Below are 19,413 nucleotides of genomic sequence, written 5' to 3'. Positions count from 1 at the left end.
TATTAATAATATGATACATCAGAATGTGAATAATTAATTTTGTAATACGTGAAATATGTGTTTTTTAATGAATAGATGTAATAAAAAAATTATGAAAAAAGATAAATAACTTATCAGCTCATAATTCAGAATGTTATGGGGTTCTTGCAAAAGACTTCGTTAAAACATCTTCGTAGAAAAACCCAAAAAGATTAGGACAACAAAACCCAAAAGGATTAGGAAAAAAGTTAACGTAGTTAATTAATAAAGCGAGAATATGTGGAAATGGCGAGATGTTGATGTTAATAAATCGTGAATCATCTAATTTTAACATTGGAATTTTAAATATTGAAAAAATATTACATAGGAACTGTGAATTTTCAGAATAGGTGAATTTGAGTAATGATTATAGAATGTGATGGTATGGTCAAAATTTAACTCGAGCTTAATTTGACAGTCGAGCTTCAACTTGAAATTGAATACTCAATCGAATGTTAAGTGCATCCTAGTATGGAGAATGAAAATATTCTATTTTTTTTTATATCCTAATCTAGGGTGTGGGAAAAACTCGAACTTGAGTCAATACATGGAGAATTCCAGTGAGACTATTAGACCAAGCTCTCATCTCAAATGAAAATGTTCTATTCTATGGTAAAAGAAAACAAACTTGTGTGCTGTCCGAGGTGAATTCTTTTTGGTTCTTATCATTAAGATAAAAAAAAAAAATTAAATACATTGATGCAACAAATAAGCGAGTGTATTTAGATTACATTATCTATATACACGTCCTTTGCTGGAAACAATATGTATATGTTACATGTACAGAAGCGCAGAAAGAAGTGAACATTGGTATAAAAACTTGGAAAAACGTAATGCTACAAAACACTTGATCTTCAATTGGCAGTTGAGATTTATTCTCGAATCTTAAAACACCCACATCCAAACAAATCATTTTCTGTTTTTTGTTGATCTTGAGGGAGTTTCGGAGTACTCGCATCAATCGATCGGGGTGAAGGAGATGGAGATGGAGATGAAGGAGAAGACTCCACCATCAACTCAGCCAATTCCTTCCTTTCACATATGATCTTAACATCGCAAAACTCGGGTGCATTGTTCAGTATTTGATCAATCACTCCATTACCTTTCCCGGACTTGATCTTCCTAAAATTCCCACAAGTTGTACAAGATTTCAGAAAAATAAAAAATGGCAGTCAAAGAACAAAGTTAATGATCTTGTGACATGCATTTTTTACCTCACATTGGATTTGGTGGCGCCCAACACAAGCTTTTTGATGTAAAGAATGGGAATAAGATCCAGTATTGCTTTTGCTTNTTTTCCATTGACGCACTTGTCAAGCTTTACAATTCAAGAAACTTGTGATATTCTAAAAGAGATCCAATTTTTTTTTAACTTTTCTAAAATCCAGCTATTCGTACCTGAGACTGCGAGGCTGAACAGACATTAAGAAACTTTTGAAGGAATTCTCTTCTCTTGCCTCTTTCTTGGGCCATGTAATTCTCCTTCTGTTCCGGGTTCACTTGACTGACCGAAAGCTTCCCCACTGTCAACAAACAAAAATCACATATAAAATTTGTTTATATAATTGTTTCGTGTTCTGTAGATTCTTACATGGAGAAGGAATGAACTTGGTCTCGGGAAAGACATGAATGAGGAAAACAACTGTAGAAGGGGAGATGACGGTATTCTTCATAGCCCAGATCAACGCATCCATGCTGGCTTCTTCGTTCTGTTTCCGCACAGCCACGTACACGGAGTCATCGCCGCCGCCGCCGTGGAAATCGAAGGAAAACAAGCTTCCATCAGTGTCTTCCTTGATGGTTTCAAGATTATTCATCTGTCTATTGCTGCTAATATCGATTGAAAACTCCTCTTCAATCTCACTCAATCCACCGGCGCCGAAATTCTCCCAGCGATCTTGATCTTCATGGTGGGCTCTCGACCTATCATCGGATTCTCCGGGATTCTCTCCACCGACGCCGCCTATCGTGAGGTTCGACGTCATTTTATGATCTTCAAGAAAAAAAAAACACGAGAATCTACGTCAACCTGATAAACTATATGTACTTCGAGGATTTTTTTTCTTCAATTTGTTAACAGTAAGACAAAGAACAGCGTTGAAAAGCTGGAAAAATGGTGAAAATGATTTAGATTTTCGCAACAAGACATGAATTCATTTTTCACTCATGAATAATGTAATATTGTCTTAATCTTTATTAATACCTCATTTGTGATTTTTTTGGTATATAATCAGTGTGAACTAATTCAGGACACTAGGATAATTTTGTCAATATTGAAATTTTTAATTTTTTAATCCGAAATTTGTTATAATGAAGTTTCGAATTCAATACTCGTTTCGAATTTAAGATTTCCATACCAAATGAGATATAAGTTATCGAAAAACTTTTAAATTTTTATACATTTGAATTTTTTTTAAATAAAAAATAAGAAATCAAGTCTCTATATATAATGCTAGCAACTTAGCCTATTTGTAAGATACAAAACTCAAAATTAAATTGAGAAGACAAAAACTTGTGTAAGACGGTTTCACAGGTTGTATTTTGTAAGACAGATCTTTTATTTGGTTCATCTATGGAAATGTATTACTTTTTTTGCTAAGATTATTACTTTTTATTGTGAATATCGGTAGGGTTGATCAGTCTCATAGATAAAAATTCGTGAGATCGTCTCACAAGAGACCTACTCAATTGAGAATATGCATGAAAATTAAATTTATGAAATTATATTTAATTTGTTTATTTTTATTGGATATTTGATTTTCTTTTCTTCTCTCTTTTTGGTTATTCAGTCGATTGTGATGTAAGATATTTTAATTATATATATGTTCGGCGCGATAGAGTAATTTTCCTCAAAAATCAAATTGACATGTTAGACTGTAGAGGGAATATTCGCATAGCTACGAGAATCTCGGGCCGAACGAAGAAGTCCAAGGTCAATGTCTTTATTTAAAAAAACTGCAATCAATTATCCGACTAGGAAAAATAAGATAATCCAAATTGAATATTAATTTTTTTAAAAAAAATAGGAACAACCAAATTTCTTTTTTATATTTGGATATAAGAATTTAAAATCAAATAATTTTACATTATATATATTTGTTTTTATATTTGTGTTTGAATCAATATAGTGTACTTGAGTACTTCAAATACTCATAAAATGGAGTTGTTTGACATTGTCACTCCATTCAAACAATTTCATATAAACAACTTGGATCTCCTTAATAACTTACATATTTTCCATTATACTTAAAAACTCATTTAAGACAGTCTCATGGATCAATTTTGTTGACAGATATTTTATCTGAATTACCCATAAAAATATTACTTTTTTATGCCAAAAATATTATATTTTATTATAAATATGAGCAGTGTTGACATTTCTCACGAATAAAAATCTATAACACCGTTTCACATATAGGTGGTATACCGTACCGTACCATACCAAAAATCCTATACCGTATACCATATCGAAAATTACGGTATAAGCAAATTCATACCGATACCGTACCGAAAATTTCGGTATATATAATTAGCATACCGATTATACCGAAATTGTAAGGTATACCGAGATTTCGATACGGTATCTGTATATACAATTTTATACCGAAAAAAACCTTACGTTTTAAAATTTTTATAAATTTATTGTTTTAAAATATTATATATTTTAAAATTTTTGTATATTTTTTCGGTATATACAGAAATTTTCAAATTGCATATTCTTACCGTACCGAAAAATTCGGTATTGTTACCATACCGTACCGAAATTTTCCGTGTACTGAAATTCGGTAAATTCGACATTTTTTCGGTACGGTAATCTCGATATACCTAAAATTCGGTGTTTTTTTTTCTCACCATAGTCTCATAAGAGACTTACTCATCTTATTTTTGGTTAATTTATGGTTTTAGTCCACCAATTTGTATTTTTTCACTTTTAATCATTTTTATTCGGAATGCTGACATGTCACCAAAAACTGCTAATGCAACATCTGATATGATTGATTTGTCTGATGTCATATTAGCACTCAGATGAAATTGACTAAAATAGAAAAAAAATTGCAAATTAAGACCGTAAATTGACTTATAATAAAACCAAAATAAAAAATATATACAAAATACATGATCAAAAATATAATTTCCTCGTATTCATAAAACTTTTGTATAGTATCACGAACCGAGCGACCCATTCAAATTAAGAATATAGTTCAGAATTTCTAACTATTTTAAATATTAGAGAACTATAAAGAAAATTTTAAAGGATAAGTATTTTTCATAAAACGTGAATATTATTCTAATGACTATATACCATAAATCATATAAAAATTATGTTAGATACAATAATTGTCCTTGCTGGAAGAGCGATCGAATCGTGGTGCTTGAGCTGTTGTGCGGTTTAGAAGATTTGAGTTGCACCATTACCAATAGTTATAACTTTTGGTAAAATGGCTAACGGTCGATCCTACAAATTATAAACCACGTTAAAATATTTGTAGCCGAATGAAATTTTATCAAATAACATTTTGTATATCAAAAGGAAATAATATAGCTTTTTTTTCTTTTAACAAAAGATAATCTAGTTAGTATTTGCATGTTATATATTATAATGTAAAGTTAAATTTGGACATTAGTTATTCTAAAGCATACCCATAAAAAATACCATTCGCCTTTGGGTGTAAGATTTCGGGCCAATATCATGAGCCATTTTTAATGATTTCTGCGAAGGATCTCTTGATCCTAATAACAAGAATCGACCTTGATATTTAATTAAATTAAGTTTATATTAATTTTCGCCTATAATAAAAAAAATAGTGGATGAATTTTTCGTTTACACTTCGAAAAATACCATTAAATAAATCTTCCCTTTACACTTGCTATATATAGATGATACACGANGATATTATTACAAATTTATTAGGATTTTATCATCGTTCCCACATGAAATTTAACTGGTTGGATTTGCAGGAAATCATCGTATAAAATTATGATATTCAAATATCACGTTATTCAAAGCGGATCCTCTAATTTGATTCTTAACAGGTCTTGTGTGAGACGGTTTCACAAATCAATTTATATGAGAAAGTCAACTCGATCTAAACATAAATTGAAAAGTTATACTTCTAGTATAAAATAATATTTTTTTATTAATTCGATTGAAAATATTTGTCTCACAAAATTGACCCAAAACTATTTCACTAGAGTTTTTGTATTTATTCCCTTCTAAATACGGATTGGAAAACTATGAATTATCTAAATAAAAAGTCATAATATATGGGTTTTTTTAAAACAAAAGCTATTAAAATCCACTCTCTATTTTAATATAAGTAAATATATTTTAATAGCGCAAAACTTTTATGAGACCGTCTCACGAGTCAATTTTGTGAGACATATCTTCTATCTGATCTGACCTATAAAAATATATTAATTTTTATGCTAAAAGTACTATTTTTGACTCCAAACATGGATTAACTCGACCTATCTTATATATATAAATACGTGAAATTGTTTCGCAAAACACCTTCTCATTTTAATATTCATGTGAAGACTTTGTATTGGGCATACCCAATGAATATTTAAAAATCCTTATATCTCTGCTCAATTCAACACTCGAAAAAACAAGAGGCTGTGAATCACTACACAAATTCAACCTAGAGATTTAAAACTATTGTCACATGCATCATACATTCATAGGTCCTGATAATTTGAAAAAAAACCCAATATATATATATATATATATATATATATATTGACAACTAATCAATATATAAAAAATCATATAAAAAAAATTCTTGAACATTTCATACAAAGAGAGGGACTGAAGAAATTTACCAAACAAACAGCACTAAGAAAAATGTGTAGAACAGAATACTTAAAGGGATGAGAGAAAAGAAAAGAGCGACGGAAGAGGGAGGCTCGGGCTTCATGTAATGTGGAAATATGGCGATGGCCATAAACAAAAGCAAAGCCATTAGAACCAAAGCACAACCTCTTTGGTCAAATCCATCCATTATCAAATCCAATTTCTACTCGGATCAATATTTCAAAATTATTCAACACCATTTTATAGGAAGGATTTCCTATAAAGGATTCGGATTTTGCATTAAACACATTGAATTGCATGATTAGAGAAATATACATTAAATGCGAGTGATTCATCTTGATTTGTTATTTTTCTTCCTCTCATTACAAAAAAATAAAAAAAATAGTCTACTATTAATATATGTGTGTGTATTAATCCAAATATTTAAAGTGATTTTTTCAAGTTCATCATCATCAACCACTAATTTTATCCATTGTGTACACATACATAATCGTAATTAACATATCGATCTCACGAAATAAGGAAAGTATATGCTATGTGATAATCAAGGAAACAAAATTAGGGAAAGATCACNAGTTGTTGATGTGTTTGGTATTATAAGATCTTTTTGTTATGATAATTGTAAAAAAGACATGATGATATGAAACTGATAAACATGGTTATTATTAACATGTACATATAATATATAGTTTTATAATTTGATTAATATAATACTTTGTTATTAATATAATTATATTAATTTTTATGTTAATTATTCTAGTAATTATAACAATTGTTGTTGTTAATTCAATAATGATTATTTAATAATCCTAATAATATTAACAATTATTAATTAATTTATATAACCAAATAATAACTAACGTTAGTTATTATTATTAGAAAAATAATTATATAAATAATTATTCATGTTCTAATAATAAAAATAATTAATATAATTTTAATTATAAAATGAATGATATCAATTATTATTATAATCATAACAGTATTAGTTTTTCAAACTAAATGATTTAATCTGTTTGAACTAATATCTATATGAAGAGGTGTGACGCAATAGTTAGTTGGCTGTCACAGGCCTAACACCAACATTGATATATATTTTTTACGGTGCAAAGCTATCACTCACATAGCACCAACACTTTTGCTTTATCCGGGTTTGTGACCGACCTTCTCAACGGACAGAATTATTAATAATTGTATAATCATAATGATAATTAATTGATAATTAGTAATATTAATTTATTCATATAACAGAGAAAATATTTATTTTATAATAAGACACAGTTTGGAGTTATACATAATTAATCCTTTGATAATTTATCTTATCATATCTTAAGTTTACTTTGTCATATTATTTATCCATCTACTAATTATTTACTCACATCAATCAAATCATTTTATTTAAATTACAATATTACATTTAATAAATAAAATTATTAATATTTTATTAATTATTAAAAAGCAAAATGGGAATTTATCATCTCATATAAAATTTAATAAATCAAATCAAATACTATATTATTTATCAAATATTATTATTATTATTAGTTATTAATCAATTTATATATTATATAGACATGAGTATTTTCGAAAGTTTATAAAATATATGAAGATAATTTGATCTTTAAAATTTATTCAAATAATATATTTAAAAACAGATAAGAAGAACACCCAACTTTTTTTAAAAGCACTTTATAAGCTGTCAAATAGATTATTTTGACCGTTTATAAGTTATTTTTTAAAAAAGTAGGTCTCTTGTGAGATAGTCTCATGAATCTTTATCTGTGAGACGGGTCAACCCTATCGATATTCACAATAAAAAGAAATACTCTTAGTATAAAAAATAATATTTTTTCATGGATGACTCAAATAAGATATCCGTCTCACAAAATACGACCGTGAGACCGTCTCATACAAGTTTTTGCCTTTTTTTAAAATTAAAAAAAATTATCAAACAAAATATCAGATAGCTTATAAACTTTGTCGAGCATTTTCTTAATAAAAACATGCTTATTCGACAAGGGTATTAGGTTACCAACCTAAGCAGTGAGCCTTCCATTTCTCAACTCCCAACCTTTCCAAGCTTATAGATTTCTAGATGATAACCTGCAATAAAAAAGGAACCTAATTAATCAAGAAAATTTTGAACCGGATAACCTTTGCGTAAAAATTGTAATCCTCCTTATATTTCTTACCTACAATATATAAATTCTTGCACCACAACTTAATCGTCTTGTTATTCGAATCCCATGACCGATAACTTTCTTTTAAAGACTTAAGGTGTGTTTGGTTGATGTGATTAAATAAGGATAGATGAATAATCACATACTTATCTAATGTTTGGTTAAAATTTTAACATATATTAATAATCATTTTGATCCGGTTTAAAACCTAATTTTATGATTAATTAATTGATTATTAATCTAACAAATTAAGTGGGATAAGTTATCAACACACCACAAATCACATTTTTATCCTCTTTATCTCTTATGAAAATAAATATTTATTAAATTCTAATTTATTGTGTTTAATGATTACCGTAATATTTTCAAATATATTTCTAATAAATATATTTAAATTAATTTTAATAAACATAAATTATAATTATAAATATTTAATTATCTATCCAATTATTTTAAGAATATATATTTAATTAGCATTTGGGGCATTTTGCTCATTACCATAAAATTTACAAAATTAATCCATCATTTTAAAATCATATCAAACACCATGTTATTTATCCCACCATACTATTAATCCATATATCTCATTTTTTAATCAATCTAATTATTAATCATTTACTTATCTTATCAGACGTATCAAACGGAGCCTTATAGTTCTAATTGAAGAGCATCAGAAACTATGATCAAATTTAAGTTGGAACGCAAACATCAATCAAATAAAAGATTGTAATGTGGAATGATGTCCCTTGCATGCATGTGCAACCCAAACAAAGTAGCTTGGACTTCATTTTCCCTTCATTCTGATCTTTGCTTCTATACAAAGCTAAGCCCCGCAAATAAAAGACGAAGATGATCACTCTTTTTCTGCACGGATTCATGAAGACCACGAGCATGTTCTCAGCATTTGTTTTGTTCATCTGTCTGATAGCAATTACTCCGGTGATAACAGCTGGGCGAATGCGTCCAGAAGTCGATGAACTGTTAGTTAACTGGGCTGGTTATGGAGAAGAGAAGCTCTCTACTGTTGTAATTAATGGCAAACTTCTTTGCCATGAAACCACTGCTGCAAATTCCCAAACTTCTGTTCCAGTTTCGGGTTAGTTAGATTTATTCTATTCTTCAATCTCAACTATTTATGCATGCCCAGTCTTATTTTGTATTAATGCAATTCCAACGAAGCCAATTACCTTAATACTAAAATTGTGTCCTATTAGACGACAGAAGAACACTTACCATACTAGGAATTGGTAATAAGCAAAATATATTTCTTTTTTTTTTATTATTACAACTCACGCGGGAATGGGGGATCGAACCCGGGGAAACCGGCTATTCCGGCAGGGGGTGAGACCACTGGACTACAAGTCCGGTCTCAAGCAATATATATTTCTGATAATAAAATATGTTGGAATTCTAGTATATAAGAAAGTTGCCAAAAAAATAAACTTGAATAGATAAGATGTATTCAAATTTCTCTATTAATCATGAGTCGATTAAATATAGGGGAGAAAAACCAGTTTCATTTCGCAAAATATTGATTGGAACAAAAGATTAATGTTGGTCTTAGGTAAACGTCAAGACTAATGGTCTTGTGTATTTTTTTTCCTTTTATTTTGTAAGTTTCTATATTAAACCCTTATCCCAAAGAAATGCATTTTAATCAAGGTAAAAAATTGTGTGAGACTATCTCACGGGTCATATTTTGTGAGACGGATCTCTTATTTGAGTCATCCATGAAAAAGTATTACTTTTTATGTTAAGAATATTACTTTTTATTGTGAACATCGGTAGAGTTGACTCATCTCACAGATAAAGATTCGTGAGACCGTCTCACAAGAGACTTACTATTTAATGAATACTGCAAAATAATTTACATTTAATCTTGCAATTTTATTTTTTATTTTTTGAAATTACCTAACCATGTTTCAAAAAAAAAATTAAAATTTTTAGGAGTAGGGGATAGGGATCCTATGATTCAGCTACGTGGGAAGGGATTAACAATATAATACTGGTTAGAAGTATTTCATCTTTTATTTTTTTCCAGAAAATAAGATATAAATAGGTTAGAAGTATTTCATCTTTTATTTTTTCCAGAAAATAAGATTAGATCTTATTTTCTGGAAAAAATAAAAGATGAAATACTTCTAACCAGTATTATACTTATATCTTATTTTCTGGAAAAATAAGTTAATCTTTAAAAAAATTAAAATGTCTATGAAAATATAGAAGTCCTATTTACCGCCAAATTGCCATAATTAATTAGTCTTTTCCTAATAATTTGGCTTGATTACATGACTTCCTATATTTCATAATTGCTAAGTTGATACTATTTTAATTTAAGCATCAACTAGTTAATCAACGGAATAACGTGCAAGTATAGTTTCCATATGGAGCGTTGAGCTAACCAACCTGGTGACAAGTGACAACTTTTCAAGTTTTAGTTTCCTTTCCTTTATTTAGAAACTACCCCGGTTCGAACCCAATCGACGCCAATGTGGATAGCTTATAATTCATCCGGCACCAATGTCTCAGACTTGAGATGAGATCTCGAATTCGGGATCCAATCATGTAACAAATCTCTTCAAAAAAATTATAATTATCGTTGAGGATATGTAACTAAACTACTTAAGCACGAGACAACGGCAAAGGAATATAACATGAAGAACAAACCTTAAAAAATTTACCTTTTGTTAATATTAGTCGCAGGTGCTTCAGTGGCTGTTTTGTGTGGTACAAGATGGAGGAAAACAAAGAAATCAATGGCCACGGGAAGCACAAATAGCTATGGAGAATTCCAAATCGATCTTCCTTCTCATCTCCATGCAATTACAAATTTGGAACAAGTATGTCTCGTTAAAGTCATTCATCTCCCAGAGAGTTCTCCCTGCAGACAATCGTTTACGGGGAAACACAAGGGTATAAAACTTATATCCATAGGGGAAGGTATCCGTACTTATACCGCACATAACATACACTTGATGTTCAAAACTTGGGAAGGGCAAACAAACATGAAGGGAGGAAATCAAGAAAGCAAGTTATAAAAATGGAGCTTATTGGGATATTCACGGATCGCGCAGATGACACTTCAGTTGTACAGAGTTACGAGCTTCAAAGGGTTGTTTTAAGTCGATCGGATGAAAAAGATGTGTACCTTAAATGGAGAGATACAGTGAGAGAGAACTAATGTACAGTGTGGTTGGTTTGGTTGAACATAAGATATATTGGTGGAACTCTGCAACAAACAAAAAAATCCAGTGTGTAAATCAAATTACTTCAAGTGAAGATTAAATTCAGTTCAATTTTATGAATACAGTAGACAATAGAAAGAAAAGAAAACCACTGAATCAGACAACTGACAATATAAGATACATAGAAACACACATGCTTGGAAGACTTGCATATATGAGGCATTAGTACAATTAACTATATCATTTAAACCCCGTGCGTACAACTAAGAACTCTCTGAAACTTTCTCACGGGGGCCAAAAGTAATATATTTCGCTACATCAGCACATCATTTAAGCTTATCTGCTTCTGCATCAGGTATTTCAACAGAGAATTCTTAATCCTCAAATGCCATAACAAGTTCCACTCTATACAGATTGTCAAGGCTCAAATCCTTCTGAAAATCAGCCTTTTCTGTGACATGTGAAGTGTGATATCAAGAGTATGTTACTCATTGTCTTTTCGTTCTAAACACGCTGTCACAAAATTTTGATTCAGCGTGTCATGTTGAGGAAAGGGCACTACTAGTTGGATATATAATCCTCAGAGGAAAACAACAGCGGCACAAGAAAGAAAGCATTGCTTATTACCTTAGATGTATCAATCTTGTCAAATTTCTTTACCAAACTAATTACACGATCCGTCACCTGATCTTGGTTAGTGCTTGCAGCAGTGCTGTATGTACGCAGCAGTTGCGCATGTCTAGACATTCCATATAAATATTCTCTATCCGAACGCCCTTTTGGATAGACTCCAATTCTCACACGACTTAAAATAGCATTACGCAAATTTAGCATTTTTTTGCCGTCAAAAAAACAGGTGAAACTTAAAATTCAAACCCATGTTAAAGAACAGCACAATAAATTCGTGAATAGCCTAAGCACAAAACGAGAAAAAAATACAGCAAGCTCATTAAAAAAATGCTAGTATAGCATAGATGAGCACATGGTTTTCTTCTTCCTAATGATCACCTAGAGTAAGCCAGGACGGATCAAACCAATTTCGCGTCTACAGCAAATAAGGTTTGTGAATTGCTTAAACGAAAAAAGAAAAAAGAAAAAACACAAAAAGCTCCGAAAAAATGGCTAATATGGCACAAAATGGTAATAAATGGACTATGATCCAGGATCGATCAAAACTCTTTAATTTCTTCCAATGAACTTTCTTTTTCTTTAAAAAAAAAAAACAACCTTGATGCAACAACCATAAGTTCCAATACCAGAAAAACTATGTCCCAGCCTTTCACTTGACAAGAAATCCAGAGCATCACATTCATGAAGCATAAAATCATTCCTATATTCATCTGTATGCCTCCATGAAGATCAATCGAGGAGTTCAACTAAAGCATACTACTCTGCCAGAAAATTTTCTCCCATAAAATCACGTCCGCGGTATCAGCGCAATGCAATCTTATGGTCATACGTCATCCCTTCTATCTCAAAGATAGGAATTCACTTAAAGATTTTGATTAATTACAATAAAATGTAATATCCCACTTCAGTTGAACTTAAACAATGTCAAACTGAAATTCTTATTCTTTCTTTTCACTTATCAACTGATAACTGAATAACTCAAATAAGTAGTCTAAATCTTACGAATAAATCAATGAAGTGTGAGCTTGAATTTACGATTTGCAAACCGAATAGAAACTTGAAATAAATCGCAATTGACTAAAAAATTGATTGAGCTTGTACTACGTTACTGGATTTTGTTTTTCACTTACTTCACTAGCTTCTTCAAGAACGAACTTCTCAGCTATTTATAATCTTTGATCTCAATGGTCACATTGTATGCATTAATTAATGATATCGGTTGAGTCGTCTTTTAGTCCATGTAGACAACTTTTTTCTCACAGAGGTACGATGTATTAGATTGTTGTTCGCCGTCTGTTCTGTTAAGGTACGAAATGTCAATTTTTCTGCTGAGATTCAAACTTCAACTGATGACGTTACTTAACTGATCAGGAGTCAAACTGTCGACTAATCAGTTCAGTTGGTCTATATTAAACATCAGTTTTAACTGGTGTCCTTTCAGTTTGAAAACTTATGTTCAGTTTTCAGTTATGTTATACCAATTTTGCGAATAACACATGCAGTTCAGCTCTTCTGATCTGGTATCACTCAGTTTATCAATCTTCGATTTATCAGTTTGAGATTTTATTAATTCTTTTGAGAACTTTAGTTTATTTACTTCAGTTCTACTTGGTCCATTAAGTGTGGTAAGTCTCCTTTAGTTCTGAGATCAGTTCCATGCATTCAATTCAGTTTACAGTTCAGTTCGGGTCTTCAGTTATGTTAATGATCAGTTTGTCAAACTCTGAAACTTATAATTTTCCAATAACAGTGTTTATAAATGAGTTTTAAGATCGAAATATGATTCATTTGTATTTAAGTTTAATCAAGATCTTTATCTATGCTTTTAGCATGAGTACACAGATAAATAAAAACGAAACCATGAAATATAAATTATATTAAAATAAAGACTGCTTATTACAACTGAGTCAATAAATTCATTCGTCAACCGTTCACTTACAGAGTATCTACTCTAACACTTTTTCCTTGTTTGCGGTAGTTAACTTAATTTATCGGATGAAAACCAAACTTTGAAAAGTTAAATGAGTAATATTCAAAATATATCAACTTATATGACTAAAATTACAATTTTTTTCTAAATTTTCTGTAGTTAACTTGGATGATAAGACGTTACAAAGGAACCAAATGTTTCCTCCAAATACCACCTCGTCTATGTATGTTGAGATATGTTTTTTTTCCAGGTATGTTGACAGAGAGAGGTTTATTTTTTTCAGCAACATTGCTTAGATTGATGATAGGATGATGACGAAAGGGGTCAGATATTTCTTGAATTTCACGAAGAAAGCCATATCGTAGTAAATATTATGTGCGTCTGTTAGTATTGGTGTTCAATCTTCACTAACAATTGATTTTATTCGAAGTTTTTAGTTTTTTTTGAATTTTTCCGAACGGGGGCTGATGTAGTTTGCCCACAAAATGAACGATACTATCTCCGAAATCGCGATTTGAGCTTATTTTTTGGGTTTACTTGTACCGAATTAGATTTTGCTCTCTTGAGTCTCATCTAGTCAAGATTCATTACATGAACATGTAATAGTATAATGTACTATTTTCCTTCCATGATGTGCCTGTATCTTTATTATTAATCTCAAATGGAACACTATATATGTATTTCTTTTAAAATTCATTGGCTTTTTTCATATCTTATCAGTAATTTTAGAATGTTGTCAGCAAAGCGAATGGTTAATTAAAGCTGAGTCAAGCTTTTGTACAACAAGTTTTAGCATCTCCTTCATCTTCTTTCGCACCAAATACATGCCGTGCCGGTCGCAGATGACTAACAACCTGGTATATTTTAAGAGCGGAGGCGAGGCTGTCTTTGAAAAAGCCTTATCCTTTAAACACGTCTTTTTTTTCTTTTTTTTTTTTTTTATCTGAAAACTGGGCACCCTTTAACCACGATTCCTGGTGCAGTGGGACATGTAGCCAAAGGGCAATGATCTGGACTGGATCCCCACCATTTCACAATCTTTCCCTCATTCTGAAGGGCAAAAAACAACAGAACACCCATGAAAGCTGTTCCAGCATCCAATGCAGCAGATAACACATAATTATACTTCTGCCACCATTCTTTCCTGTACTTGAACACAAAGTAGTTGAATATGGTTCCGGTCATAATCCAGCTAGCTATATTCGTCGGAGTTGCTGGTGGCATTCCAGCAAACCCGTAAGATATAACAGGTATGTTGATCAAGGGAATCCATTTCTTTTCTGGGAAAATTCTGCTCAGTATCCAAACAGGAAGTGGCAACAGTGCTCCTATGAGGAATAGCCAGACCAAGTTTCGGTACATTCCTCCCACTCCAAAGAGTCTTTCGGGTCCTATTAGACCCCAAATGACTGATGCATCAAATGTGACTCGAAATTTGGGACACGTCCAGGGGCTCTCGGGATGTAAAGCCTCGACATCACAGATGTTCTCGATGCTTTCCATCATCCACCACGCGACTCCAAGGTTCACTACACCAGAAACTAGAGTTCCTACCAGCTGGGAAAGAGGAAAATGTGTTATGAAAGAAACAAATTATATCGAATTCGAGAAGTGAAACGAGTCCTTGTGTGTAAACCTGAGCTGTATACATGCATCGAGGAGGGATTTTCATGTAGTGCCCGAGTTTGAGATCGGCTAGGAAAGACAGAGCATGTATTGTGCTGATTCTCCCGTAAATCTTGAAAAGCAGGTTCGCAATGGGTTTTCCTGGGAGTATGAAGCCAATTATGAACTGCGCAATTATGTCATATCCTGGTTGCTGCATGGTTTTTCACCAAGAATATGAACTCAGTTTCCTCCAAAACCAAGGTTACGATATATATATAAGGCAAAACGAGTCGTTTATTACCTGGTTGGTAGTGGCTTGAATGACTCCAATCGGAAGAGTTACGACCCAAGCCAAACAGAATGCAAATATCAGCCCCCACCATGGAAGCTGCACGTCATCTTTCCAAACAAAGGACATCATCAGGGACAACCCCATGCTTACGAGTAATAAAACCAGGTACCACCATTGAGGAACTTGCTTGTATCTTTTCATCAATCTCGAATGTACATCTAGTTTAATGTTCGTTACAGCAGATTTGCTCTGCCTCCATATATCACTGCACAATATATGTCATGAATGGCAGTCCAAAGTTTCGAACGATAAGAAGTTCTTTGGGATATTTAGAAAGCGCTTAAGGAAAACATAAGTACAAAAAGCCAGAAAATATGATTTTTACGTTTTTGCTTGCCTTCTTTCTCAAAAAAATAAACATATTTTTACAGTACCATATTTTTAATCTTAAAACTGCTTCTACGTTTTTTAAATTAAATCCTTTCATATCTGAACTTGATCATAGTAAATTTCCAAAGTAGCTAATTACCTGCCATGAAACAAGGCCACATGAGTGAGAGTTGCTGTAAACCTTGCGAACCCTGATCCAATGGAGAGGGCAAAAAGCGGGCTAAGGTAGAGTTTGCTATAGCTACCATAAGCAGCAGCATTAAGCTCATATTGTGGGGTTAAAATCTTGGTAGTATCGTATTTCTGTCCACTAGAAGTAAACAGCTGGTTTGAGAAGATTGGGAATTTCCGAGCATCGAAAGTATTGAACTTCCAGTAGCATACAGGGACGATGATGTATATAAACATGACGAATCCAGCCATAACATTCAGAATCGAATAAAAGGGTGTCACCAAAGGGCTGCCATGGTAAGCAGAAATGCCGGCCCAATCGAGGGTGAAAGCACCAACACCGAGACCGTGGTATCCCGAACCGATTTGCTGGGCTGTGATACTATGAGGCCACACCCAACATACCCAAGAGAAAAAGGTTAAAATTTGAAACAGGTATCCAGGGAATAAGTAATAGGCAAAACTGGCAGCCATGAATATGAGGAAAAATTTCATTCTTGTCATGTCTGTTGACTTGGGTTCCTTTTCGTGAAGTGCCCTGCAAAAGGTTACGTGACAACACAATTTTCAGCATAATTAGTATTTGATTCTATGTGGATTACCATGTAAAAAGTGTACTACTAATTGATGAGTAATCTTCAGTGTAATCTTTAGTTTTGGAATGAAAAGTAGGAGAATTTGGAACTGATTTTCCACTCCTTGATCATAACTTTTCGAGGGGAATATCGTCCATTGAACCCACTTGGTTCAGTGGTTTTATAAAGGTAAAGCTCAGCATCGTTCTACAGTTGGATGAGGTCTTGATCAGGCCTCTAATTAAAATTTTATATCTAGTTTTTCTAAAACTATAAATTTCATATACCTAATTCTCGAGATGATCCACAAAAACTTTGATCAAGAAAAGTTGCATATAAAGTTTGAATCATTTTATGTGAATGCATCGCGTTTCAAATAACAGCATTAAATAATCACAATGAGACACTTTATTATCCAAAGAGATCAAAATAAAAAAAGCAAACCTAAAGAGAGAAACTTGAGCAAGATTGGATGGCCACCACATCTCAACTGGATCCACCAAGTATTTTCTCAACATTCCAGCCCATCCATATCCCACTATCTGCGAACAACAGATTACAGGGTAAACTGCGGTCTGCGAAGCTTGACCAGGACTTAAAGATCTTGGGTTCCAGCCATAAAAAAAAGCACCAAGCGTTATCGGTGATCTCTTACCACACAATGACAGAGATTTAGACCAATTTTCTTATATCTTGTTTATGATTTTTCCTCAAAGTTTACAAGAATGAGAAGAAACAGACATCAAGAACAAGATTGGAGCCACAGGTAGAGAAAAACATTTCAAGCGCACCTGAGTTGTCAAGACAATTAAAAGAGCGCATATAAAACTCAAGCTCTGCTTATAGTAAGTCTTCATCACAGTTATGGCACCAATCGAGTACGCATCGCCGCCGCCATACGACACCCCGCAATTGGCCATAACCGTGATGATCACGTGCTCCTTTATATTAAATGGCCCAGGGTTAAGACTGAAGCTCCACCTCCCGAACACCCTGAAAGTTCTCTTCGGCAGCGTCGCCGCCATGAATTTGCCGAGGGGCAGCGCCATTATTTGCATGAGTATAGCGGAGATAGTCAAGGGTTGCGTCCTGTATATGAAGAATGTGTTGAAGAAAATCAAGATCGTGCACAAGGTTATCCCCAGGACCCATGCACGGAATGTCATGACGGGGAGCGTGGGGTCGTCGGTCTCCGGCACCACCAGCGCCACCTCCTCCACGGAGCATCTCTCTTCGGCCGCCTCCTCACCGTTGGCGGCAGGTTTGGCGGTGGTGGAGTTGGATAACATTAATGCTACTGTTGGTGAGAGCTTAAACTTGGAAGTAAGAATAGATTGCTCTGCTTACATGTATATGTATATATAGAGAGAGTGGAAGAAGAAGAGGTGAATTAGAAAGTGACATTATTGGTGAAATGCTTGCGGCTTGTTTGGTCACGTTTTTGTTTTTCTAGTTTTATTCCCCGAAAATAAAAATAAACGTGAACATCTCATTTTATGTTCAATTCTTTAAATTATAAATTTACTTCTTTTCAAAAGTTTAGCATCACTATTATTTTAAATAAACTTTCCTCATATCCAAAAAATACTTTGTTATTGTGTAATGTTTAATCCGAAAAATATGATATTTTCAAATTTTATAACTTTTTTTTCATCGTGTCAACTTATGAGACAACAATCATCTATTATATGTACAAGTGACATCTCATAGGTGAACATGAAGGTGAACACAGTGTTATATATATATATACTAGGAATGAACACGTGCGATGCACGTAGGTGACTAATAATGAAAAATATAATAACGAGAATTAGATAATGTTTAAAGTCGTTTGAATAACATCATTTTATAAGTATTTATAAATCTAAATATATCAAAACATAATACATAAAAATACATGATGACAATAAATCATATATATTCACTTATTTATTTGATATTTTTCAATACGCGACATAATACAGCTCTCTTAAATGATAAATCAGCAAAAATATTTTTCATTCAAATATCATTCAAAATAAAAAAACAATAAAAATAAAATTAACAGAATAATGAATTTTACCAAAATCAAAACTAAAATTTACTTAAATAGAGTACACATAGACAAACGTCAAATAAAATTACTTAATTTACGAAATTATCATAATAATGTTAAAATAAAATCATTAAACTTGTTATTAAGGTAAATATCACTTTTGCTTTTGCTAACTTTTAATACATTGCGGATTTTATTTAATTTCTATGTTTTTTTTAAGAATACATATTATAGATAATTAATTTTATATCAGAATCAATCATTTATAAATTAATATTGGTGATTAATAATTTAAGAGAAATAAAATTTTAGCATAATACCACTCAAATAAATATATATAGTAAAAAAACATAAATAAATAAAATAATATGTAATACTCAGTTAAAAAATTTTATATGTAAAATTGTAATATATAACAAATGATAATAAATTATCAATATAATTCATATTTATTATAAGGATTATATTGATTAAATTTTTTTTAAAGATTATATCATAAATTTAGTTTAAAATTTTGAAAAAAAAAAAAGAAGAATGTGTATTAATGTCCAAATATATCTAAGATGTACAATGAATCACAAAAA

The 19,413-nt window shown here is 31.8% G+C and overlaps 2 protein-coding genes across 2 annotated transcripts; both read right to left on the bottom strand.

Moving 5' to 3' along the window:
- Positions 1-1,374: 1,374 nt before the first annotated feature.
- Positions 1,375-2,187, bottom strand: LOC140988214 (uncharacterized). Its single transcript, XM_073457246.1, has 2 exons — positions 1,610-2,187; positions 1,375-1,541 (listed from the first exon to the last, which is right to left on the bottom strand). Exons 1-2 carry the CDS (start codon positions 2,001-2,003, stop codon positions 1,396-1,398), a joined length of 540 nt encoding a protein of 179 aa, XP_073313347.1. The 5' UTR covers positions 2,004-2,187; the 3' UTR covers positions 1,375-1,395.
- A 12,304-nt stretch (positions 2,188-14,491) lies between these two features.
- Positions 14,492-18,142, bottom strand: LOC140980638 (oligopeptide transporter 3-like). Its single transcript, XM_073446593.1, has 6 exons — positions 17,586-18,142; positions 17,239-17,336; positions 16,188-16,757; positions 15,668-15,923; positions 15,395-15,577; positions 14,492-15,315 (listed from the first exon to the last, which is right to left on the bottom strand). The coding sequence occupies exons 1-6, from the start codon at positions 18,081-18,083 to the stop codon at positions 14,698-14,700; spliced, it is 2,223 nt and encodes a 740-aa protein (XP_073302694.1). The 5' UTR covers positions 18,084-18,142; the 3' UTR covers positions 14,492-14,697.
- Positions 18,143-19,413: the final 1,271 nt, after the last annotated feature.

Source organism: Primulina huaijiensis, chromosome 1 (assembly GCF_012295235.1).
Source record: "Primulina huaijiensis isolate GDHJ02 chromosome 1, ASM1229523v2, whole genome shotgun sequence".
Classification (NCBI taxonomy): domain Eukaryota; kingdom Viridiplantae; phylum Streptophyta; class Magnoliopsida; order Lamiales; family Gesneriaceae; genus Primulina; species Primulina huaijiensis.
Note: the sequence above shows the minus strand (reverse complement) of the source record. Positions and strands in the feature narration are given on the sequence as shown.